Source organism: Anthonomus grandis, chromosome 17 (assembly GCF_022605725.1).
Source record: "Anthonomus grandis grandis chromosome 17, icAntGran1.3, whole genome shotgun sequence".
In the NCBI taxonomy this organism is placed as follows: Eukaryota; Metazoa; Arthropoda; class Insecta; order Coleoptera; family Curculionidae; genus Anthonomus; species Anthonomus grandis.
Genome location: NC_065562.1, coordinates 9,173,539 through 9,199,711, shown reverse-complemented (window position 1 = coordinate 9,199,711; position 26,173 = coordinate 9,173,539). Strand labels below are relative to the sequence as shown.

Sequence of the window (26,173 nt, the reverse complement as noted above, 5' to 3'; positions counted from 1 at the left end):
TGTGACTTTTTTTAATTGTAGTATTATTTTAATTTATTAGACACAATAAGGCTTTGTTTATAACATTTTTTTTGTTGAGAACAATAAAGCATATTTGAATTTGTATTTTAAAATATGCCTAATGGGTCCGAAAAGCCTGTATACGAACTTTAAAATATAAAAGATTTACCGTCAGAGATCACAGACCGTCGCGGATATGGAATTACTCGTGGCACGTATAGAAGCCCCTTAACTAATGTCAAAATGACATATGCTACGTTAGGCAGTACGTAACCAAAATAGAAATGGCAAGTAAACTTATTCAATTCAGTAATTCAGTATTGATTGTTCATGCAACGCAGCTGATTCCGCTCCGGGAACAGCCGTAAATAAACAAAAGAAAGCTTTTGTGCAGAATGGAATAATCTATAAATTGTTAGGAATTACATAAAATATATAGTTGATCTGCCAAGAGAATAATAATTTAGCCAGGTAAATTAACACAGGCAAATTAAGTTATGAACAATATGGTTATTACCTCATACCTACTTTTAGATTTAATTGCCAAAAAAATAAATAAAAATGGGTGATGAAGCTGGTGGAGGCGGATATGATCATTGTGCCTGTATTTGGGATCATGCTATGGCTATGAGGAGGCTTCTGACTGTTGTAGGTATTTTTATATAAATCCTTTATTTACTCAAAAAAAAAACTAATACAAGTTATACAAGGAGGTTACCATATTACATTTAAAAAAAATTTAATAAATCATGAACACTGTACAATTAACACAAACATTCACTATCGGCAGAAAGAGGAGAAACAAACACATTTTTGTTAATTATTTTTTTTGTTTTTGTAATATTTTGTTCTTATTTAGAAAATAACTTTAATGGGGCACAATGAAACTTTATTTTAGATTTTTTTACACTTTAACGGGATCCAAGCAGAAAATGTATAATTATATATTATGATACAAGGCAAAAGTGAAGAAACAATTTATTTATTTAATTTTTCCATAGAGTACAATTAAGATCGGGTTGCAAACCCCTTAGTCTTAATAACTTCTATACACCTAGAATTCATTGACAGCCCTAGTTTGTTAATATATTATGGACATATGGTCAACCATATTTTATTTAATTCTTGAAATAATTCATCCTGGTTTCTGAATTTATTTATTTATTTATTTATTTATTAACGGAATCCATTTACAAAAGTATTACATAGCATACCCATACAAACATATATATTCAGAAACATTATATACAAATCTATCTATAAATCAGTGTAAGGTGTAGATGAGTTAATTAATTAAAGCCCCTATAAAATAATATTCTTTAACTGCCCCTTAAAAGATGCTATCCTAGAGTCAAAAAAGTTTATCTGTCCTGACAGACCATTAGCACTTCGAGCCATTCGTGTAATTGGCTCATTAATGCCATAATTGATATGGTGGAATGGGACTGAAAATATTTCTGATTGTCTATTCAATCTGGAAGGCACCCTAGGTTTAAAAAGAGACAATAACTCGGGACAATCTATAGTAGCATTTAAAACCTTATGCATAAAACATAAGTCAAGTAATGTTTTCGTGACTCCAATGTGGGTAAGTTCAGGTTATCCCTGACCCACTGATAGTAATACTCCTGTCTCCTGTAACCACATCTAAAAGCCGCCACCCTTAAAAATTTATTTTGAGTTTTTTCAATCTGCTCAATGTAGCAGTTATATGACGGGGACCACACAATTGAGCCATACTCTAAGATGGGCCTAACAAGAGAGCAATAAAGTAATCTAAAAGTAAACAAAGACAAATCAGTTGTAGACCGTTAGATAAAACCCAGCATTTTCATTGCCCTACCAGTCACCTGATTGATGTGACTTTTAAAAGACAACCTGGAGTCAATAAATAAGTCAGAAACCTCTGTTAGAAAAGTAATCTTAGAAAAAGTAATCTTATGGCACTTATTGATATTAGTCAAAGTCAAAGTCAAAATATACTTTATTTGCCAAGTTTACAAACTTATGCTAAAAGCTTCCTAATCCTAGAATTTATAATACAAGTATTTATTTGGTTATACAGGACAAAAACAGAATACAGAATCGATTTTGATTGTACATAGAAGCATATTTTATATAAACAAGACAAAACCAAATAATTTTAAATATTAAAATGAATCGTTAAAATACTCTTCAATGCTGTAGTAAGCTTTTGGTAAGATTAATTTCTTTAGTTCTCTCCTAAACTTTTTAAGGTCTGTAACAGTCCTAATCGAAAAAGGTACATGATTAAATATTTTACGACTACTAAATATAAGAGAATTTCTCGTAAGTGAGGAGGTGGGGATTGGAAGAGATAAGTTGCCCACTTGACGAGTATTATGACTGGTACAGGATGGTGGACTTACGGACTTATGTATGAGTGTTGCAGTTTCCAATATAAAGAGTGAGAAAACTGTTAAAATTCTTTCAGCTACAAAAAGAGGTTTACAAGAGACTCTCAGACCAACACCACACAGATACCTTAATGCTTTTTTCTGAATAGTAAAAATCATGTTAAGGAGTCCCCTGGAGCACAATCCCCAAAATGGCAACCCATAACGGATATGAGAGTCTATTAAGGCGAAATAAACTGAACGAGCAAACAACCCCCCCAGCTCATGCCTGGCAACCCTGACTGCAAAACAACCAGAAGAAAGTTTAGCAGCGAGGCCCAAAACGTGGTTGTCAAACCTTAAACTCTCATCAATGAAGAGGCCGAGAAATCGACAATAATCCCTACCATGTAGTGGGCTCTGTTCATCAAACAAAAAACCCTTTACATTACACTTAAAGCCCAGAACAAAAGTCTTATCAACATTGAATACAAGCTGATTGCAGATGCACCACTCTTTAATTTTGTGAAGGTCCTCTACTATGAGAGATCTGACTACTTTTTGATCTTTGTTATGCCACAGAATTGTAGTATCATCGGCAAACTGAACCATTAGTCCATGCAGTGATAGAGAGCTTAAGTCATTAACGTATAATAAAAACAAAATAGGACCCAACACTGACCCTTGAGGTACACCACATTTAAGATGTGCTATCCCTGACGAAAATCCAGATGCAACCACCCTCTGTGTGCGGTCAGACAGGTATGACTTCAACCACCCCAAAGCCACTCCCCTAAATCCATAAAAATCAAGCTTTGACAGCAGTATTCCATGATCCACACAATCAAAGGCCTTGGACAGATCACAGAACACCGCTGCTGCAGCCTCCTTGGAGTTCATAGATAGATACACATTCTCCAAGAATCTGAAAATGGCATCCTGCGTGCCCCTAGATGACTGAAATCCATACTGATTAGGGGACAGCACATTGTATTTGGTCAAAAAAGAGACAATTCTCTTTTTTGCAAGCCGCTCAAGAACCTTGGAGAGGGTAGACAAAATTGATATGGGACGGAAGTTAGAGGGTCGGTCCAAGCTACCACCCTTATGAAGAGGGATAATCATAGCTTCCTTTAAACAGGATGGAAACTCGCCCTGAAGAAATGACTGATTGACTGCCCAAACCAAAGCACCCAAAGCGCTCGCAGGCAGAAGTAACAACAGACGTGAAGAGATACCATCGGAACCCGAAGACCTATGATTCTTCAAGCACTGAATTGTTTCAAGGACCTCGGTGGCATCTACAGGGTGGAAAAAAAATGATTGGTTGATAGCATTCCGATTAAGATACTGCAATGGATCGCCGTCACTGGGAACTGCTTCCAGTAACTTCTCAGCAATATTAGAAAAATAGTCATTAAAATATGCCCCAAGTCCGATTCAACCAACCGCCGACGAGAAGACTGCCTACATTCGTTAATGATTAACCAACTTTCCTTCTGTCTGTTACCGGACGAATCTAAGCGCTCATTGTAATACAGTTCCTTTCTGACTTTTATCAGATGCCTATAAATTTTCCGATAATCCTGAAAATAAGACCTGATGAATTGATTGTCAATAGATTTGCGAAGTTTTGCTAAGCATCGCAAATTTTGGGCAGATGTTTTTAGTCCCGCGGTGATCCATGGTTTTCGTCTCTTGGATTTAAGCCTAACCAAGGGAAAGCAGATATTTATTTTATCACGTAATGTATAATAAAAGGAAGAAAATGGTTGTGGAGCAGCCCGGATTGCATTCCAGTTAACAGACGAAATGGATTGAGAAAATAAATTCAAATTGTTCCCGCTAAACACTCTCCCAATGCGGCGGCCAGATTTGTTTTTAAAGTCTTTAAAGTCACCAGGGAATTGGACATACACCCCCTCGTGGTCCGATATACCCACTGAGTGCACTGAACAGGTAACACCGTCCAGATTACTGCAGAAATAATCAATAGTGGTCGATGAAGAGGACGAAATACGAGTGGGTGCATTAACATGCATGGTGAGTGCAAATGATTTGAAGATTCCATCAAGAGAAATTCTTTGCGGTAAGGAAACCTCCGAATAATTAATATTAAAATCTCCAGCCAGGATAACACGCGAGTGAATTGGGAGCCGGGACAGAAGACAATCTAACTTGTCAAGAAATAGACTGATATCCCCAGAGGGCGGGCGGTATATACAAATAACGTACATATTAAACAACTTACAAAAACATACCGAACACTCAAAAACCCGTTCAACTGAGGCATCACTAAACTTATTAACGGTACAGAATAAGTTTTGAAAATGTTTCCTAATTAGAACAGCAGTCCCTCCATGCAGAGAGTTCTGTCTATAATAAACTGACAGTGGTACATACTCATCAATACAAAAACATTCATTAGGTCTAAGCCAATGTTCCGTTAATATAACAATGTCAGGAAAATTAAAATTAGCAAGCAGAAGTTGAAGCTCATCCACCTTATTCCGAAGGGATTGAATATTTAATAAAAATGCACTACAGTGCTTTAATTTTGATATTGCAGTTGAATGAAGGGGAGCCTCAACCTCTACGGTCTCATCTATAAAAAAGAGTGAGAACCAGTCACACACTCAGACGCAGTTCCCACGCTTTCGACAAAATTAGGTGATCTATCTAGTTTTAGATGCTTAGAATTATACAGTGGGTTTAAAAAATATTTTTTTATGTGGCCATGTAATATACAAGCCAAATCAGCAAAATGATTAGCATAATTGCATTCAAGTATTCGACTTAGGTCAATGCTGTTTCTATGGAAAGCTTTATATAATGACAGATTACTATTATATACGACACTGCAACCCGGTTCAAAACAAGGGCTTGTCATAACGAGGAAAGTAGTGTTTTTACAGGGAATGATAAAATCGTTAATAATAGATGTAGGAGAATATGTTCCGTTCAACCACAAGATCACCAAATCGTTCTTGGTAAAATTGGAAGCAAGAGCTGAAGCAGTTAGTACCAAATCACGAGTCAAGCAACCAGGTTTTAGAAAATATTGAATGTTGTACACATGTCCCATTTTGTTACGTAAAAGCTTAAGAAACAATCTATCACATTTTCCAGCTACAAACAGAAGCTTTTGACGAAAATCATCAGGTTTATTGTTTTGTTTATTGATCTCAGTACGCACATTCCTGGAGTCAGTGACTGTTGGTACCACCTGCTGAGTTTTCAAGAGCCCAATCTCCAAAAGGTGGCTTTCTTTTTCTGCTTCTAAAACTCTTATAGAAGTCACCATCCCTTCATTAATAGAAGAATACTCATCAACATCTCTTTGTAGCAAAGAAATTTGATGTTTATATGCAAGACTCTCGTTTTCTATAGCGTGAATGTTGGTAATTAGGTCCTTATTTAAATCCGTTAATTTGTCCATTTTGAGTAAAAGGTCCATTTTTTCCTGTTCCAGAGACTTTACCAACAAATTCAGATCATGTTCCTTAGTCTTAAAGTTGTCAATCTCGTAACTAAGTTCATCATTTTTTTTATTGAGAATATCAAGTGTCGATGAAAACTTTTTTTTCGCTTCAAATACTTCATCCTCAAAAACCAGACTATTTCTACGAATTCTCTCTAAGTGTCTATCCTTTTCCCTAAGTTCCTCCATCATACTCTCAATTTTCTGTTCATAGGCTCTAGTTTGACCTTTTTCTTCATTAAAAGTTGTCTGACATCTTTCCGTACACAAAATTTTATAGCCTCCCAACCTTATAACCTCAGATTGTCGCTCGAGGCAACTAGGGTGAAAGATTGAGTTGCAGGCTACGCAGCAGTAATTTAAAAAATCCTTATTTTTACAGCACTTAAAGCTACGATTCATCTTATAAAACTAATATTTCTAAGAATTTAAATGTGCTGCTGAAACCTGAATTTCCCTAAATCCTAATTATAATGTGAAAATGTAAACATAAATACTGAAATGTCAACAGAAACAAAAATAATAACAATACATGCCTTAGATAGTCCATAAAATTTAGTTCAGTCTTATCTAGTGAATAATGTTGAAAATGCCTAGTGGATCCCAGGTGCGAGAATAACAATGGAAATACCATCAATTGTTAGCAGAACTGGGCAGAGCAGCCGTTTAGAAGTTGGAGTGGAATTTCTTTATTTGAGGCTCCCTGTATTGAGAAACACTCCTCTCGTTTTCGTAGTTATCTCCAAAATAAAATTTCCCATATGATGATATAACATTTACTATGAGCGGGCTACTTTAAACCATAAAAATGTGACCAAATAGTGGAGCCTTGGAACATACGTCTGATATTTACAACCAATATTATGAAACTGATTAAGGGACATTCTATTCAAGTGGCACCAATCAAAGAATAAATTGAGGTCTTTTTGCAGGAGCAAACATCAGCACACAACAATTTTCAAGTTTCCAAACTAAATCAATCAAAAAGAGGCAAAACAAAACAGGGCCCGAGTGAGAGCCCTGTGGCACCCCAGATGGTACCAAAATTTCAGAGGAACATGTACCTCCAAGATTAACAATCTGGGTTCTACCTCTGATGAATCCCGAGATCCACTGAAGAAGAGGCCCCACAATACCTAAAGCCCTAAGCTTCTGCAAGAGTACCACATGGTTAACTTGATCAAAAGCCTTGGAAAAATCTGTATATATTGAGTCAACCTGAAGTCCCTTCTCCAAGCAGCGGTAGAGGTAGTTGACATACAGCACCAAATTAGCATCAGTAGATCTGCCTTTTATAAATCCAAATTGCTCAGAATTAAATAAATTTTAAAACTCCAGGCAATCCTATGACTGACCAGGCAGTCAAGCAGCTTTGGCAACTCAGATTGGTTACACACAGCCCGATAATTGGAAATTTCATTTCTACTACCAGATTTAAAAATGGGCTTTAGAAAACTTCTCTTCCAGAGAGTGGGATAAGAACCAGTACCTAAAGATTTGTTAAAAATGAACAGTATTGGTTTTGTAAGAACACAAACACATTTCTTTAGGAAGAATGCCGGAATCCCATCTGGTCCAGAGCAGAGCTTATTCTTAGAGGAAGTAATAACCTCATAAACATCCTGTGTTGACAGAGTTAAAGTACTCAGACAAATCGATTTATCAAAATCAAAAGATGGTATGTCATTGACTTGCTCATCCGAATAGACGGATGAAAAGTATTCTGCAAACATATCAGCAGTATCCGAGATATTCATACTAATCCTGTTATTGTACGTCATTCTGGAGGGAAGACTAAAACCAGTTCTTTTATTTTGAATATATGACCAGAAGTACCTTGGATTGCCAGCGAGATTCATTTCCACCTTATTAATGTATTGTTGATAGCACAACTCTCTTAAGTACTCACATTGTTGTCTCAACAATACAAATTCATCATAATCCTGCTGTTGACCACTAATTTTAAACTTTTTGTGAATTTGTTTCTTTCTTATGATCAAACTGCGAAGCTCTGAAGAAAACCAAGATGGAAAAGAAGAACTTTTGTACCTCTTTAGAGGAATAAACCTTTCCATTGAGGAGTAGATCACATTATAGAAAATTGAAACTATGACATCAATAGATGTCTCTCCCAAAAACAATTGATTCCAGTCTATCCCAGCAAGACAATCGTTAATTGCTATGTAATCTCCCTTACCAAAATCATAAAAATATTCCTCATATATCATATCATCAGAATTTTCTGCACAACAAAGGTCGAAACTAGTTGCTGTATGGTGTAAGCTATTCTCAAAAATTTTGTCTATTGCACGTTCAACACTAATTAAATCTGAACTACTAAATACGAGATCTAAGGCAACCCCGTTGGTATTTAGAACCCCATTTACCTGGAAAAAGTTATAGAAGCTAAAGCAGTTGGCCAGAGAAAGCACAGACTCTCTGTCACTCTCCAGACAACCACCAACCACCAAACCAAGATCATCATTCTCCCATCTAGCATGTGGTAAATTGTAGTCACCTGCCAAGACAAACAAACTACTTGAATATCTACTATATACATATTCAACGGATTCACAATGGCTTAAATAGGCTTGAAGTGGAGATGGAGATGGTATATAAATGCAACCAACAACAAAGCTTTGATTGTCTTTTGTAAAAGTCAAATAGATCTGATAAATATCCACATCAACAAGTGGGATACCAATTCTGTGTGTACATAAACTCTTTTTAGCCGCAATCAATACACCACCTCCACGAGCCTTGGTAGTATTCGTACCCATTTGACGATCATATCTATATAAATCATAGTTTGATACACCAAGTTCAGCATCTGAATATTCAGATGTAAACCAATTTAAACTTGTTCTTTTGTTGTAGACATTGATCCAATTCTTGCTAACGATTTTCTATAGGGTTAATATCTGGGCTCTGAGCAGGCCACCTCATGACATTAACTTTATTGCTAGCTAACCACTGTTTCACAAGTACTGAGGTATGCTTTGGATCGTTATCATGTTGAAATGTCCACAATAATGCGCAGATATTTAAAATGATCCATTTTACCTTCTACATGCACTAATAGACCAACATCTCTTCCTGAAAAAAACCCCCACATCATAACATTTCTGCCGCCATGTTTCTCATCTGAAAATAAAACATTTTTCCACAGTCCATGGAAGATGATCCCTCGCAAACTGTAGTCTGGTAGCCCTGTTCTTAGGAGAAATAAAAGGTTTCTTTGCTGGACACCGCCCATACAGTTCCATTTCACTAAGGCGATACAAAATGCTTCGAATTGAGAGTGAAACTTCTGGAAATTCTTGTTTAACACTACTAGCTGAAGCAATACTGGTTACATACCTCTTAATTTTTCTTCAAGCTTCAGCATCATTAGTTTTTCTGGGTCTTTCTGTCTTGGGGGGAGGGGGCATTTAATAGATTTTCTGATCTTCCAAAAGGGAATAACCTTGCTTATCATTCAGCGATTAAGAACAAAGGGGAGGAGAAAGTAAACTCAAAGTCCAAGTCTCATAATCAAGCGTCTATTTAAGGGTTACGCGTTTCGCCGCATTAGGGCATCATCAGACCTAAGTAAAAGTAACAAAATTAAATAATACGGAGCAAAACGCTAATTAATAGAAAAGACATACCTATCTAAATACAAAAAACTGCACACTGACTCACACTAACATAAAAATAAAATAAAATAAGTTTCTACCATCGTGTATCGTTATTGACTAAAATATGAATTTTAAAACTCCAAATATCACATCCAGTAAATTTTTTACATATTATTTTATAAAGAATGAATACAAATACAAATATGAAAGGAAAAAAATACAAAAAGGTTTTTCAAAAAACATAGGGATCAAACCAGAGGCCATTGGATCTAAAGTCCGAAGCATATACATTGTCGCCAAACCAGGCTAATGATGTAGTATGCGAGTAATTATGTTATATGAGACAAGATTAAAATTTTTTATTGGAGATTATTGAAAATGAGATTAGGTTCGAAATTGAAGATATCATTGACACAATTTAATATTGGGCTTCTCTTAGCTCTTGTAATCTCCAGCTTTTCGAGGAGATCTAGTTTTTTACCCTTTCCACACTCATGTAATATAGTTACATCATCCGACACCGAAAAGTTATGACCAGTCCATAAAAGGTGATTTGCAAAGGCTGACTTTGTTTCTTTAATATCGGTGTCCTTACAATTGTTGAAAAGACTTATAGAAAGAAAAAAAAAAAAGAAAGAAAATGTGCTATATTACGTAAGACAACAAAATCTTGTGTACAAGCATCCTAAAAACTAAAAAATTCCAAATTCACTTTAAATTTCAAACAAACATAACATCTAAAACACTTTACCATAAAATTTACACACATTACCAAAATTAATCATAACAAAACAGATTGAGAAAAAAAAAGCATCTTTTTGATAAACTTCATTAAAAAATAAGTAAAGCTGTCAATAAAACAGAATTTAGAAGAAGTAAATTAAATTATTTAACAGGAAACAAAACTAAAACACTAAAATGATGTCAGAGCACAGGTTAAAAGGTATCATTAAAAAAATCGTCAAGGCTATAATATGCCCTGGATAATAAAAGTGATTTTAATTCCTTTTTGAATCTCTTAACTTCTAAAATTTGTCTGATACATAGAGGAACATGGTTGTAAATTTTTTTGCTAAGGTATATAAGTGAGTTCTTGGTGAGGGAGGATGTAGGGATTGGTAAGGGAAAATTGTTAACCTGGCGAGTCATATGACCAGGGTTAGAGGGACTATGGGGATATGTTCTTTCACCCTAGTGGAAATTCTTCTACCAGATTGACCAACATACACAGCGGAACACTCACCAGAATTCATAGAATACACCCCAGATTTTTAAAGTTTGCTCCATTTTATCCTTTGTGTTTATCAAGTGCTTTTTCAAAGTGTTTGCAGTTTTAAAAGCTATTGAAAGATTAAGATTATTTTTAAAGAGTTTTGCAAGTTGGAGAGATATTGAACCAAAAAATGTTAAAGATCTGAATTTGTTAAGATTTAAAGAATTGGAGTGTAAGATGTGGTAGGAGAATTTATATTTATTCATGTATATGAAAAAAAGTTTATTTATGGTAGAAAGTGGAAAACCGTTATTAACTGCAAGCTGCTTTATTATGTTAAATTCTTTATAAAAAGATTCCTTGAATAGAGGAAGGATGAACATCCTATATAATAAAGAGTTAAATGAAGCAAACTTGTGGGTATGTGGTGCGTTAGAAGTGAATTGTATGATGTTGTCAGTTGTGGATGGTTTCCTGTATATATCAAATTACTTAATTATTAGAAAGAGAAAGTAAATTATTATCGAATTTACTTTCTCCTCCCCTTTGTTCATATACTTAAGTCTCTTTGGATGGATGATGGATGATTATTTTGAATTGATCGATTAAGATTTAAATCTTTAGCTATTGAAGCTTTATTAAATTGTCTTAATTAAATTATTAAATTTGTCAACAATTATTTTTTTACATCATCCAATAAGCTGTATCAGCAGGGCATTTTTAAACCGATATAGGATATAACCTAGGTTTAACTGAACTCAATTTCAGTCATACAATTTGCAAAATTAAAATAACAAGAGATAAGACAGGATTGTTTCTTCACTTTTTGCCTCTGCTAAATAATACAAATAAAATTATTTATTAAAAAAGGCAGGTATTTCAATATTTATTGGCAACAAAACAAACAACATTCCAAAGAGATTTAATATTAGACCTCAGTAAGAAAATAAGTGTTATATACAGCTATAAATAATACAATATTTTAATTGTTTCTCCACTTTTTGCTGATAGTGTATATATATTATACAAACAAAAATGAGACACAAACCAACATGAATTTTTTTTTTTAAATAAGTGGTTTATTATACTAAATTTACAATTGATGATTTTTATAAGCCCTTTTAAAAAACTTTTATACTTTCGATTGTTTTGATTTCTATTGGCAACATGTTGTATTTGTTTAGACCATTAAAAAATAACACATTTTGAGCACATTCTTGAGAAAGCCTAGGTATATAAAAATTTGCTGTCCATATTGCTAGCAGGTTTTTTTTTAATATATACCTAGTTTGATAAGTATGTGTCTGCTGGTGTAGTTAGTGTTAAGTGATGTGTCTTTTACTTTTTATTTTACTTAGCTCTAACTATTTTAATTTTAAACTTTTTAACTTAATCTTAATTCTAGTACTATTCATAAATCGACGACCTTATATTACTTATGTAATCAACAGAGCAATAAATGAATTTGAATTCTTCTCAATCGCGTGTTATGATCATGTATTTCAGCAGAGAACTGTGACTACTCAACAGATACTGTGGAGCATGACCAATTTTAATCTTAGGGACAAAAGTCAGCATATTGAGTAGAAGATGCTCTCTGACTGGTAACCATTCTAAAGCCTGTAACATGTCTTGAACAGATTGTTGTAATGTATAGTGTCCTTAAATTCGTTGTTTGCTCTGTAAATAGTTAATCTGTTGGGAAAATTAAACAAATAAAAATAAAATAAAATAATCTTTATTGTATGCAACAAATAAAATTACATCTATTCTATATACATACAAAGGTGGAATGTACCTCTAGCCGTGTTTTAATAACCATAACAATAAATATTAAAGGGACATACAGAACAATTTGCTTAAAAATAAAAATAAAAACTTAAACAAACAAAAATGATTCAGAGTACCATGCCAGAATCAAAGTTACACCCATTTTAAAATATCACCAGTCTCCAAAAAAATTTTTAATTTAGACTTAAAAGAGACCATGCCAAAATCTTTAATTTCTGCAGGTAGGCCATTGTAAATACAGGTAGAAGTATATATGAAAGAACCTTTCAGAAATTCAGTCTTGTGCTAGAGGATTGCCAGTGTGCTTTTAAAGTGAATATTTCCATTATGTGTATCTCCCCTTTGAATAAAGAATTTTGATTGATATTCTGGTTCATGAAAATTAACCAATTCATGTACAGTGCAGCTTATACCCAAAAATCTTCTTTGTGCCATATTAAGACTATAGACCTGCTCATTCACATGAACCCTCTGCAACAAATTTCTAGTAAATTTTACATAGGAATTTTTAATTTTCTGGATTTCATATTTCTTTTGTTCAGTTAAAAAAGGACCATATACAATATTTTAAGTATCCAGTAACACTAAGCACTAAACTGTCTGTAAGGAGTTAAAGACTTAGATTGAAAGTTAGTGGTCAGGTCACCATATCTGATTGGGCAATTGTCATCACTGGGGTTCCACAGGGTGGCATTCTTGGGCCCATTTTATTTTTACTTTTTATTAATGACTTGCCTCCCTGGTTAATGACAGCTACATAACACTTTTTGCTGATGATACATCAGCAGTTGTCTCAGGTACTGACTATCAGTCTATCCACTCAAAAGCCACCAAGTGTATAGCTGATATTGGTGGTGCCAGAAAAGTGGTCTTTGTTTGAATAGTTTGAAAACCAATTTCATTGTTTTCATTCCGATTCAAGCTATTCAGGACAAGAGCTTACTCCTTAGAGAGTAGTCATCAAGTAGCATGATCCAACAACACTCCGCCAAGTTCTTGGGAATTGTAATTAATAGACATCTATTGTGGGATCCTCAGATGGAATCTGTGCAGTAGATTGTCCCGCAATTATGCCATCTTGCAGCTTCAAGACTATGTGGATGGATGTATATTAAAAAGCTTTTATTATGCCTTAGTGCATTTTACTCTATCCAATGCCTTATTAGCTTGGGGTAATTCCTTCAGTATTGGGAAAGTGCTAATAAATCGAAAGCGCATTGTACGTACGATGTTTAGACTTTCCTTCAGAGAAACTTGCTATGAAACTTTTAAAAATGAAAAAATCCTGACTATAATTAACATCTATATCTTGGAGTCGGCATGTCAAGTACATAAAAATCTTTCCAACCACATGAGATCTGGAGATCTTAATTTTTATAAAACTCCGAAAGCAGATAAATTATACATCCCTTTGACCATGTTGTCGCAGGTACAGGATGGTCCGAAAAATTACATCTCTCAAAATTTTTAATAAAGAGAGCTAAGACTTATTCAACTTTCAAGAAAGCTCTTAGGACCATGTTAGCTGATTGTCCTTTTTACTTGTTGACAGAGTTCTTTAGCTGTAGATTTATTGACTAAATTTAAATAAATTTGTTTCCTTTGATATGTTGTAATTTTATACTATTTTTATTGGCATTGTAGTTTTTTATTGACAATTCCTATACATTGATATGATGTTGATGGAAATAAAAGATTTGATTTGAAGGACTTTTTTGTACTAGCCAGCAAAATATCCTTAAATTCATATAATGACTTTAATTTATAAAATGACTGTTGATATATATTTATATACATGCGCATTAAATGACATTCAATTATCCATACAAAGGCCCAGGTTTTTTACTTGATATACCCATTCCAATTCAACACCATTAATAGGTATTTAATTTACTTGGTGCCCCATTATTCAAGGTAATTTCATTTCTTGAGAAAAAGATTTCCTGTGTTTTATCAGAATTAATAAAAAGTGAGTTTTTGTCGGCTCAGTCAGAGATCCTCTGTAAGACAGCATTAATTAAATATAATGCTCATGCTGATTGTCCTGTTACCTACTAGATTAGCAAAATTAAATCAAAATTTAGGGAACACTGCCATGTAAGAAATTTATCTAAAGGAAAACCTCCAAAAGTATCTGAAGATGCTACACTTAATTTTCTATGAGAAATGTAGAATAATCCCCATGTTGCAAGTACTTACTTCTATTAGTACAATTTCCAGGAAATGGAATTTATCAGTAGTGACAAAAATTCTTCATGTATTGTTAGAAGATGATTTTAACCCCCAAGTGCAATTTTGTGAGTAGATTCTTGAGACTAACAATGACAATGGAATTTCATTTGAAATATTATTTTTTCTGTTGACACCACCTTTATGTTAAATGGACAGGCTACATATTGGGCAACCAAAAATCCTTATTGGACTCAAGAATACCACATACCTAGTAACAAGATATGGTTTTTAGCAAGACGGGGGCATCTCCTCACTTCGCCATCGACAATTTCTTAATGCAACTTTTCCTAACAGATGGATTAGATGAAGAGGACCAAGTGAGTGGCCACCAAGATCACCAGATATAACCCTATTACCCAGATTCTTTGTTATGGGGATATTTGAAGTCCAAAGTTTATATGAATAGACCAAATATAGTTGATGATTTAAAGCAAAGAATTCAACAAGAAATTAGACTAATTGATTCGCAAGTGATTGAAAATGTGCAATTGGAAGTTATTTACTGACTTAAAAAATGCATTGAAGTAAATGGACAACAAATTGGACATTGTTGCAGTAAATATTGTATAAATTTGTATTTTTTAATCGTATCACTAGTCTATTACGTCAAATTTGACAAACTGTTGAATTTAGACATTAGGAAATATAGCATGCTATGCTATACAAAAAGTATTCAGAATATATTCTACTTAAGTTATCCTATATAGAAAATATTTATTGCAAAAAATGCGCAAGTGACAATGCTAATCGACGAAAAATAAAAGAAAAAAACACGTGAATTTTAGATGTTCCTTTCATTGTGAATCCACTGTATTACAAAAAAAACTACAGCAAAGACAATGCTATCTATATATACCTATATATTTTAAAACAATATTCTAGATTTATTTAATTTTCACCTGGATGAACTAACCACTTGTGGTAGCAAGGTGACTTAAGTTATTATTAATTTATTATCATTTTAATAATTTTAGGTAAGTATTTTTGTATTTTGATTGTAACTTTATCATGTGGAATTTGTTGACAATATGAGTATACTGCATTAATATGCTTAAAAGAACAAAGCTAAAACAATCCATATAGTCTTGACCCATAAAATATATCAAAATTCTTAATATATCATTTTCTACAGGCTATTAAATAATTTGAGGCAAGACAAATTTCCTAGGTTTAAGGGTGAAAGGTTATAAATTTTTTGAGATAAGTTAAAAATTGATCTTAATTTTTTTGATGCTATTTGGTATAAACTTTAACTGAATAATATCAGCATAATGAATATTGATGTTGATAATGTTTTAGACTTTTAATTATATCAAAAATATATATGCAAACAATAAGGGCGCCCAAGAACAAAGCCTTTTGGTTTGCTCTAGAATACCTTTTTTCAAAACACCAGTATTTACTGATGTAATAGGTGATCACCTATTACTTCAAACCATATCCAGGATGAAATTCTGATTATCTGTCTGGCAGATTACAATATTCATTAGTATCATCCCTAATTCGTGTACGCATAATTTTCTCTATAACCTTAGATAATGGTGGCTGACTTAAAATGGGCCTATATGTACTAGATTGGGTAATCTAAGTGGAGAAAATAAGCAGAGCATTTTAACATTTAAATCTTAATTTAATTTCTTAATTTCTTCATTTAATTTCTTAATGCAACTTTTCCTAACAGATGGATTAGATGAAGAGGACCAAGTGAGTGGCCACCAAGATCACCAGATATAACCCTATTACCCAGATTCTTTGTTATGGGGATATTTGAAGTCCAAAGTTTATATGAATAGACCAAATATAGTTGATGATTTAAAGCAAAGAATTCAACAAGAAATTAGACTAATTGATTCGCAAGTGATTGAAAATGTGCAATTGGAAGTTATTTACTGACTTAAAAAATGCATTGAAGTAAATGGACAACAAATTGGACATTGTTGCAGTAAATATTGTATAAATTTGTATTTTTTAATCGTATCACTAGTCTATTACGTCAAATTTGACAAACTGTTGAATTTAGACATTAGGAAATATAGCATGCTATGCTATACAAAAAGTATTCAGAATATATTCTACTTAAGTTATCCTATATAGAAAATATTTATTGCAAAAAATGCGCAAGTGACAATGCTAATCGACGAAAAATAAAAGAAAAAAACACGTGAATTTTAGATGTTCCTTTCATTGTGAATCCACTGTATTACAAAAAAAACTACAGCAAAGACAATGCTATCTATATATACCTATATATTTTAAAACAATATTCTAGATTTATTTAATTTTCACCTGGATGAACTAACCACTTGTGGTAGCAAGGTGACTTAAGTTATTATTAATTTATTACCATTTTAATAATTTTAGGTAAGTATTTTTGTATTTTGATTGTAACTTTATCATGTGGAATTTGTTGACAATATGAGTATACTGCATTAATATGCTTAAAAGAACAAAGCTAAAACAATCCATATAGTCTTGACCCATAAAATATATCAAAATTCTTAATATATCATTTTCTACAGGCTATTAAATAATTTGAGGCAAGACAAATTTCCTAGGTTTAAGGGTGAAAGGTTATAAATTTTTTGAGATAAGTTAAAAATTGATCTTAATTTTTTTGATGCTATTTGGTATAAACTTTAACTGAATAATATCAGCATAATGAATATTGATGTTGATAATGTTTTAGACTTTTAATTATATCAAAAATATATATGCAAACAATAAGGGCGCCCAAGAACAAAGCCTTTTGGTTTGCTCTAGAATACCTTTTTTCAAAACACCAGTATTTACTGATGTAATAGGTGATCACCTATTACTTCAAACCATATCCAGGATGAAATTCTGATTATCTGTCTGGCAGATTACAATATTCATTAGTATCATCCCTAATTCGTGTACGCATAATTTTCTCTATAACCTTAGATAATGGTGGCTGACTTAAAATGGGCCTATATGTACTAGATTGGGTAATCTAAGTGGAGAAAATAAGCAGAGCATTTTAACATTTAAATCATCAAAACTTATGACATTTTATTTCATTTCTGTTAGATTCAAAAACATTCGTTCCATCTATTAATAAAAATTTAAACTATGTCTTAAAGTTGACAACAAGATTAGTAGAGTAGAATATATGTAATTCATCATTAGGCTCATGAATAGTAGAAATGCCTAAAAAGTATACATTTAATTAATTAGGTTTGTTTAATTTCTTAATGTAGGTTTTTTTTTGCATGATATGTCAATGGCTTTAATGCTCCACCATAGTTAGAATATTCTAACGATTCTTTGCAATAGAATATTCTAAATACATTTCATTTGTAACCATACTTAAATAAATTTTAAATTGCTTATAATATTCCCAGTCAGTTTTAAGTTTATTCCTTTTAAATTTGTTTAGATTTTGTTTTTTAAAGTAATGGGGTCCGTCAGTTAGTCAGTCAATTCGGTTGACGTTTTTTTTTTATTATTTTTATTATTTATAAGAGCTAAGGTATCTAAAATTTGAAAAAAATTAATCAGACATTAAAATAATAAAATTAGACATTGGTAAAAAGTCAGACATAATATGAGATCTCAAATTCCGGGAGGGGCCATTTTGAAATTCTTATATCATACCTTTTCTGTGAAATACATGTTTTAATTTCATTAAAGTTACATAATAGCGATCTTACATTAAAAACGCAACAATCGATAGATTGGTTAATAACACAGTGGTTTATATTTTCAAACTGTTTAATTTACCCTTCAAATTTTCGTGAACCGAAATACCACAAAATGTGAATTGCTTACTTTTAGAATTCTGTTTGTTCTAAGATGTCAACTTTCATATCTTCATATTCCCTACGTAAATCTGCGTCCTTATATTTTAGCCAATTAAAACTTCTGTACTAAGGTTCGCCCGCAACTTTTTAATTTTTTGGTTGAACAAAACAACAATATTAACAATTTCGTGTGTTTAGTTATTAAACCAGTAAATTGACATGTCAATAGTAAATAATGGACATGACCACTATGCAACGCAGTACTAATGGACAAATATTCATTAGTTGATCGTCATTTTAGAATACTCTTCCTTCTTACAATTTACTGGGGGCAGTGTTAAGCACTTTGAGTTGATATCGATCACACACACACATGATAAAGAATCTTCAAGCAACCTCATTGTTATCCCTTACTAGGCGGTTTCATCCTTTAATAGAAGAGAGCAGTGACTCCCAGCTAAGGTTACTCAATTCCTCCTTTACTAGAAACTATGATCCCAAAATGTCTCCTCACAGCCTCATAATACATTCCATATTCCACATTTCACATAGTTTAACACCCTCCTATAAGATCGGCGCACAACGGACTTTGCATAATAGTTACAGGTTCCAGTTGAGTCTACAATGTCCTGTGATGACACCAATCAGACCCGCTATAACTCCGGCAGCAGCAGACTCCCTTAGCTCTAGAGGAGTCTCGAAATATTCATCCATTATTATCAAAGATATGTATAACAAGGAAAAATATTAAAATTTAAGTCAAACTCTCTTAAATGCAGCACCTATTTGTTGGGTTACGCGTTTCGCGTTACAGCATCTGTACGGGATGCGCTGATAAAAATAAGGCACAACTCTTGAGGCACACTTTAATAAACTTCTCTTAAATTTTAATACACAAATCGTGAAATTAAAGGAGAAAATACAAAAATGAAACGTTCTGCTTTCTAGTCTAAAGCCGTCTGATCTCACTCGGACGGAGTGGGGCGCTTATGAAGTACGTTTATGAAATCTAAGATGGCGCTACAGGTATAAGTATAATAAAATAAAATAAATTTATGGCGCATATTTCTAATATTACACTTTTGGATATAACTGCTCGTACATACCGCCGACCTTGAAACATAGAGTTGTTTCAACCTTAAATCTAACAAATACTTAATTTTCAAAAAGTTAACACAAATTTCAAATCTTAAATTCCAAAAAAAAAATTAAATTTAAGCTTAAAAGGAATTAAAATAGACTAACTCTAACACAAACATCTAACACGGACATAAATCAAAAGAACTTACAAAGTAAGTTTATGTCGATTGGTTTCCTGTAAATTGTCACAATCGGGAAGAGGACAAATCTTAGTTAGCGGGCGCTTGGAACAAGTTCCGTCACCAAACCGCACCGAAACCACTCTTACTATTTCGTCACGTCCGGGATATAATTCAGTCACTCTAGCCATCTTCCATTGAAGAGGTGGCATATTATCGTCTTTCACAATAACTAGATCACCAGTAGACACAACTCTAGCAGCATTTTGACACCATTTTTGTCGGTTCTGGAGCTCGGACAAATATTCAAAATACCAGCGTTTCCAGAAATGCTGAGTAATCTGCTGGATTCTTCTAAAATGGGTCAGACGATTCTGTTTCACTTCAATGACATCAGGATCGGGAACGGATACCAGAGGTCTTCCAATCAAAAAATGGCCTGGTGTTAATGGCAATACATCATCAGGACTGGATGACATTGGACTAATCGGCCTTGAGTTAAGGATCGCTTCAATTTGCTGAAGTACGGTAGTAAAGTCTTCGTAGTCTAGTATTGTGTCACCGATCACGCGTTTCAAATGCGTCTTAAAACTCTTGACTCCGGCCTCCCACAAGCCACCAAAATTTGGTGCACGCGGTGGAATAAATTTCCAATTTATACCGTCATTAGCCAAACTTGTTTGAATAGATGTCGATTGATCTTTAAAAAATCTTTTTAATTCCGAATTAGCACCTGTAAAATTGGTACCATTGTCCGAAAAAATGTTCAATGGTTTACCTCTTCTAGAGACAAATCGTCGTAAACACGCCAAAAACGCATCACTGGACAGGCTAGTTATCAGCTCTAAATGTATCGCCTTCGTTGCCATACAAACAAAGACACATACGTAAGCTTTAATAGGCTTATAATTCCGCGTTTTTCTGTCCCTTAATAGAAAATAACCAGCATAGTCACAGCCAGTATTTAAAAAAGGAGAACATTGTTTAAGGCGCTCAGGAGGTAAATTACCCATTAAATAAGCGTATGGTTTAGGTTTAGTCTTAAAACATATAATACATCTATGTACAATTCGTCTGGCTAAATTTCTACCTGCAATGGGCCAGAAATTTTCCCTAACTGCGTATAAAAGTTGTTGGGGACCGCAATGAAAAAGACGATTATGTTCATTTACTAAAATTAACTCGGATAATTTATGCTTGTTATGAAGAAGGATCGGGTGTTTTTTAGAAAACAATACGTCAGATTGTTGCAGTCTGCCTCCAACACGCAAAATATCATTGTCTAATATTGGCGACAAAGAAAGTATTTTACTAGAATTACTGATAGAGCCCTTATTTTTTAAATCATTTAATTCTGTCCGAAATGACTGTAATTGGGAAATTTTTATTAATGTATTCATAGCTTCACCTAATTCTTTACATTGTAATTCACCGGTTACACGATTACTCCTTTTATTTCTTGAATTAAAAATAAATCGTTTGCAATATGCTATAACACGTTGCAGTTTTGTTAAGCTCGAAAATTTATCAAAAATGTCCCAATTATTTTTTGATACATTAAAATGGACTAAAGTCTTTTGTTCAGGAATGTCTTCATCCACGGATAAACAATTCTGTGGCCACGCAGATTTTTTAAATTTTAGCCAAGAAGGACCTTCAAACCAAAAATCATTGTTAATTAATGATTCCGCAGAGACACCACGGGAAATCAAATCTGCCGGGTTATCAAAGGACCTAACATGGAACCAGTCGTCGGGATTTGTTTTTTCTTGGATAAAACTCACCCTATTTGCCACAAACTTTTTCCATCGATCGGTGGAGCCTTTAATCCAACATAAAGTTATAGTTGAATCGCTCCAATAAAAAACTTTATGAAAATCAATTTTTAAAGATTCCTTTATTTTTTCACCTAGCTTACACCCTATAACTGCACCAGCTAATTCTAATCTAGGTAACGTAACTGGTTTTACTGGGGCCACTTTACTTTTAGCTGTCAATAACTTACTCGTACATTGATTTACGGATTCACAACGGATGTATGCGCATGCGCCATATGAACTTTCAGACGCATCAGAAAAAATATGAAGCTCTATGGAAATAGAATGAACATTAAAAACATGTCTCGGGATTTTTATTTTATTGAGAAACTGAAGGTCTTTGCAAAACACAATCCACTTATCACGAATAGGGTTTGAAACTTGTTCATCCCAAGAAAATTTAGATTTCCAAAGCATCTGCATTATTAATTTTGCACGAATTATTATTGGACCTAAAAGTCCTAAGATATCAAATATTTGACCTATTGTTGATAAGATTATTCTTTTCGTGATACTAGAAAAATCAGGAAAATGTGAAACTTGATATTCGATGGTGTCGGAATGCGAATTCCAATAAATACCCAAGGTTTTATTGTTTTCACCCTCACCTAGATGCAGAATGCTAACATCTAAAGAAGAATCTATGTTTAATTGATCCAACAATTCTATTTTATTTGACAAGTACTTGCGTAACTGAAATCCTGCACTTTCTAAAATATTACTAACATCTCTTTGAATCGCAAGTAATTCAGATTTTGAATCAGCTCCGTAAAGCAAATCATCAATGTAAAAACAATTTTTAATAATATTAGATGCCACGGGATATTTTTTCTCATTTTCAATAGCAAGTTGTTCTAAACAACGAGTCGCTAAATATGGAGATGACGCTAAACCGTAAGTAATAACATTTAATTCATAACATTTTAGAACATCGGTTGGTTGTTCTCTCCAGAAAATTTTCTGATATTGCCGATCAGCCTTATCAATAATTACTTGTCGATACATTTTCGATATATCAGCGTTAAGGACGTAAGCATGTCTCCTAAAATTTAAAATAATGGTCAACAAATCATTTTGTACTGTAGGTCCTACATGTTGAATATCGTTTAATGACAATCCACTACTAGTACAAGCTGAACCATTAAAAACTACTCGTAAACGAGTGGTTAGACTAGTCGTTTTTATTACCTCACGATGGTTCAAAAAATAACCAACATTTTCGCACTTATCAATATTTTTTGAAATTAAAGACATATGTCCCAGCATTTCATACTCTCTCATAAAGTCAATATACTGGTTTTTAAGATTATCATCTCTTGATAAACGTCTCTCTAAACAATGAAAAGCTCTAATCGCATTTTGCTTGGAATCGCCAAGCTGTTCCTTATTTTCCCTAAACGGAATTTTAACTACAAAACGACCCTCACAATTTCGAGAAAAATTTTCTTTAAAATGTAAATCACAAATATCATTATTTTTACAAGTATTCTTACACTGTTCAATTTCCCAAAATCGCGTCAAATTTTTATGTATTTCTTCCTCTACTGTCGAGAATAAAGAAACGCTTTTATCACAAATCAAAGAAAAATTTAACTCACCACCCAAAATCCAGCCTAATTTAGTAGATTGTAAAGTTAAATTTTTGCATAACTTAATCTGGCCTGATTGTAAGATTTGATAAAATAAACTAACTCCACATAAAATATCTATTTCCTTTTTTATATTAAACTCAGGGTCTGCGAGCTTTATATCTGAAGGAATATTTAAAAAACTATAATCAAAACTCATTATAGGCATAGGTCGTGTAATTTTAGGTAATATTAAACACGAAATTTCCTGCGAAAAATCACCCAAGTTTGAACGTAAAATTAAACTTGTTTTATAATTTGAAAAAACCGCTTCGCTATTACCAACCCCGGTAATAGATACATTAGTTTTTTGTTTATTTAAACCCAGTTTATTAAAAAATGATTCGGTTACAAAATTCGATTGTGAACCGGGATCCAATAAAACTCTTGCCTTGACACAGTGGTTGTTTTTATTTAGAATTAACACTTCTGCTGTGGATAATAAAGCATATTTATTAGATTGTTGCCCTAACAATGACAATCTTTGAATTGGCTCTACATCGTGGTCAGCCAAAAAATGTTGATCGTGAACGTCGCACGAAGTTAAATCGTTGGTCGTTGCCTGCGTCGAGGTTAAAATCAGCTGTTCCTCTGTTTCACCGGTCATCTTCGCGTCGGAATCGGTGTTGTCGCTACTACTCTGCAAAGTATCTCGATCGGGCCTACTATGTTGACTAACGACCAAGGTAGGACGCGGATCAGAATGTAAAATCGAATTAATATGTTTCGAACAATTTCTACATGGAGATTTTTGACATTCTTCCACTGTATGATTGGGATTTAGACAATTCACGCATAATTTTAATCGTTTTACTTCCGAATTTCTTTTCACAATGTCAAATTTATTGAATGTAATACACTTAAAAATGGAATGGGACCCTCTACAATAAAAACACATAAACCTTTTATTATCTGTCGCTACAAAAGAATTGACAACGGGTTTATTTTTCTTATAATCGAATTTAAACGACTGCCGATTATTATCACCCTTTACAACTTGTAATTTTTCTAAGAGTTCACATTTCTCTTTCAAAAAATCATTGACGTTTGACATTGTGGGAAGTACTTCGCTATATTTATATGCTTCCCAGTCGCGCCTAGTACGACTATCAAACTTACTGGTTAACAAAAAAACTAACAAAATTGACCATTCGTCAGTATTTTGCCCTAAAGAATTTAAACTACGCAAATTTTTCGTAAACGTATCAAACAAATTGCGCAAGTCAGTGTAAGATTCCCTATTAAGAGACGGTGCATCGAAAAGTGCTTTAACATAATTAAAAATTATCAATTTATTATTTTCGTATCTCTGTTTGAGCAACGAAAACGCTACATCATAATTTTGCTCAGTGACTTGTATGGATTCGATTAACTGTGCTGCTTCACCTGTTAAATGCGCACGCAAATAATAAAATTTTTGAACACTGTCCAGTGATTCGTTCTTGTCAATTATTGAATAAAACGCATCTCTAAATTCCAACCATTTGTCGTAGGAACCAGAGAACTTTGGTAATTTTAACTCAGGGAGTTTTACCGAAATTTTACATTCCCGAGTACTATTTCTAGAAACATTACTGTCACCAGAAACGTGACTATTGGTACCATTTCTACCGGCACTAAACTTTGAAACAAGTACTGTGGCTCGCGAGATGGCATTAAAATACTCATTTTCAAACAAATTTAACTGTTCTATTTCGGTCTCTGACTTATCACTAAGTGGGACAAGCATTTCAATCTCATCATGACACGCTAAAAATTGATCATAAATGGGTTGAACTTTATCCAACCTGGCACCAACTTCTGTGGATTTTTCCTCAGTGAGATTTTCAGAGTCAATAGTTTCAAGATAGTTTCGAAACCTAGTTAACGTAGCCTTTATTTGGCCTCTTTTTACTTTTAATTTAGCTAATTCTTCTGACATTTTGATTTAAAAGGTATAAAAAATACCAAAAATAAATGTTAATAAGTAACAAAGTAAAATCAAGAAATCGAAGAAGACGAATCGTGTCAGATAAGTCTGTCAAAAAGTCTGTACAGCAAATCAAATATTCCTACTCACAGTTTTCCGGCCTGGAAGTGAGCTTATAGAAATTCCTAGATATCAGCAAATATGTGATCGTCGGCACAAGCCGGCAACGTTGCGTCGAACGCCGCTCGATCGCTTCGAACTCCGTCGTCGTCGGGCGGAGCCGCTCGCCTTGCCCAAAAAAAATGGACGCGGTCAAATTTGCCTTCAAGATAATTTACCTTATTTCTCTTGCCATGTGGCTCGAAAAGGACCAAAATGTACGGGATGCGCTGATAAAAATAAGGCACAACTCTTGAGGCACACTTTAATAAACTTCTCTTAAATTTTAATACACAAATCGTGAAATTAAAGGAGAAAATACAAAAATGAAACGTTCAGCTTTCTAGTCTAAAGCCGTCTGATCTCACTCGGACGGAGTGGGGCGCTTATGAAGTACGTTTATGAAATCTAAGATGGCGCTACAGGTATAAGTATAATAAAATAAAATAAATTTATGGCGCATATTTCTAATATTACACTTTTGGATATAACTGCTCGTACAGCATCATCAGGCCTCTTTTAAATATGTTTAATGACACATCTTGTTAAGAAACCATTTACGGTTATATAAACATAAAAATAAAAATGTACATCGTGTATCAATCGGCCAATAGCAGTCAATAATTTTTCTTCTTGTTGTAGAGGACTCTGACAAAAAAATCCTTGGCTTGTCTGTACTTGCTATTTCTTGTCCAATTTAGCCTATTTTTCCGTCCAGGTTTTTCCCCGTTTTTCTAGAACGTGGGAGATTTCCCTCTTTTCGTACTAATTGTTAATAGATTAGTACCGTCTGTAAGTCAGGGGATGACAGTACCCTGGGCAATGCCCAAGAGAAGATGTGACACCTCATAAAGCTGGGTTTCTTTTTTTACGAACAACAAAACGTTTCTCCACAGTGACCCTTAAAAATAAATGCCGTATCACAAATGGGACGCGATGAAGGCAA

The 26,173-nt window shown here is 33.6% G+C and overlaps 1 protein-coding gene across 1 annotated transcript in view; it reads left to right on the top strand.

Annotated features, from left to right (window-relative positions):
• Window positions 1-287: 287 nt before the first annotated feature.
• LOC126746556 (small integral membrane protein 14) overlaps window positions 288-26,173 on the top strand; it is a 38,935-nt gene continuing 13,049 nt past the window's right edge. The window contains exons 1-2 of the mRNA XM_050454867.1: window positions 288-471; window positions 535-648. Of these exons, the coding sequence (XP_050310824.1) occupies window positions 562-648 (87 nt within the window). The 5' untranslated portion in view covers window positions 288-471; window positions 535-561. The remainder of the gene's footprint in view (window positions 472-534; window positions 649-26,173) is intronic.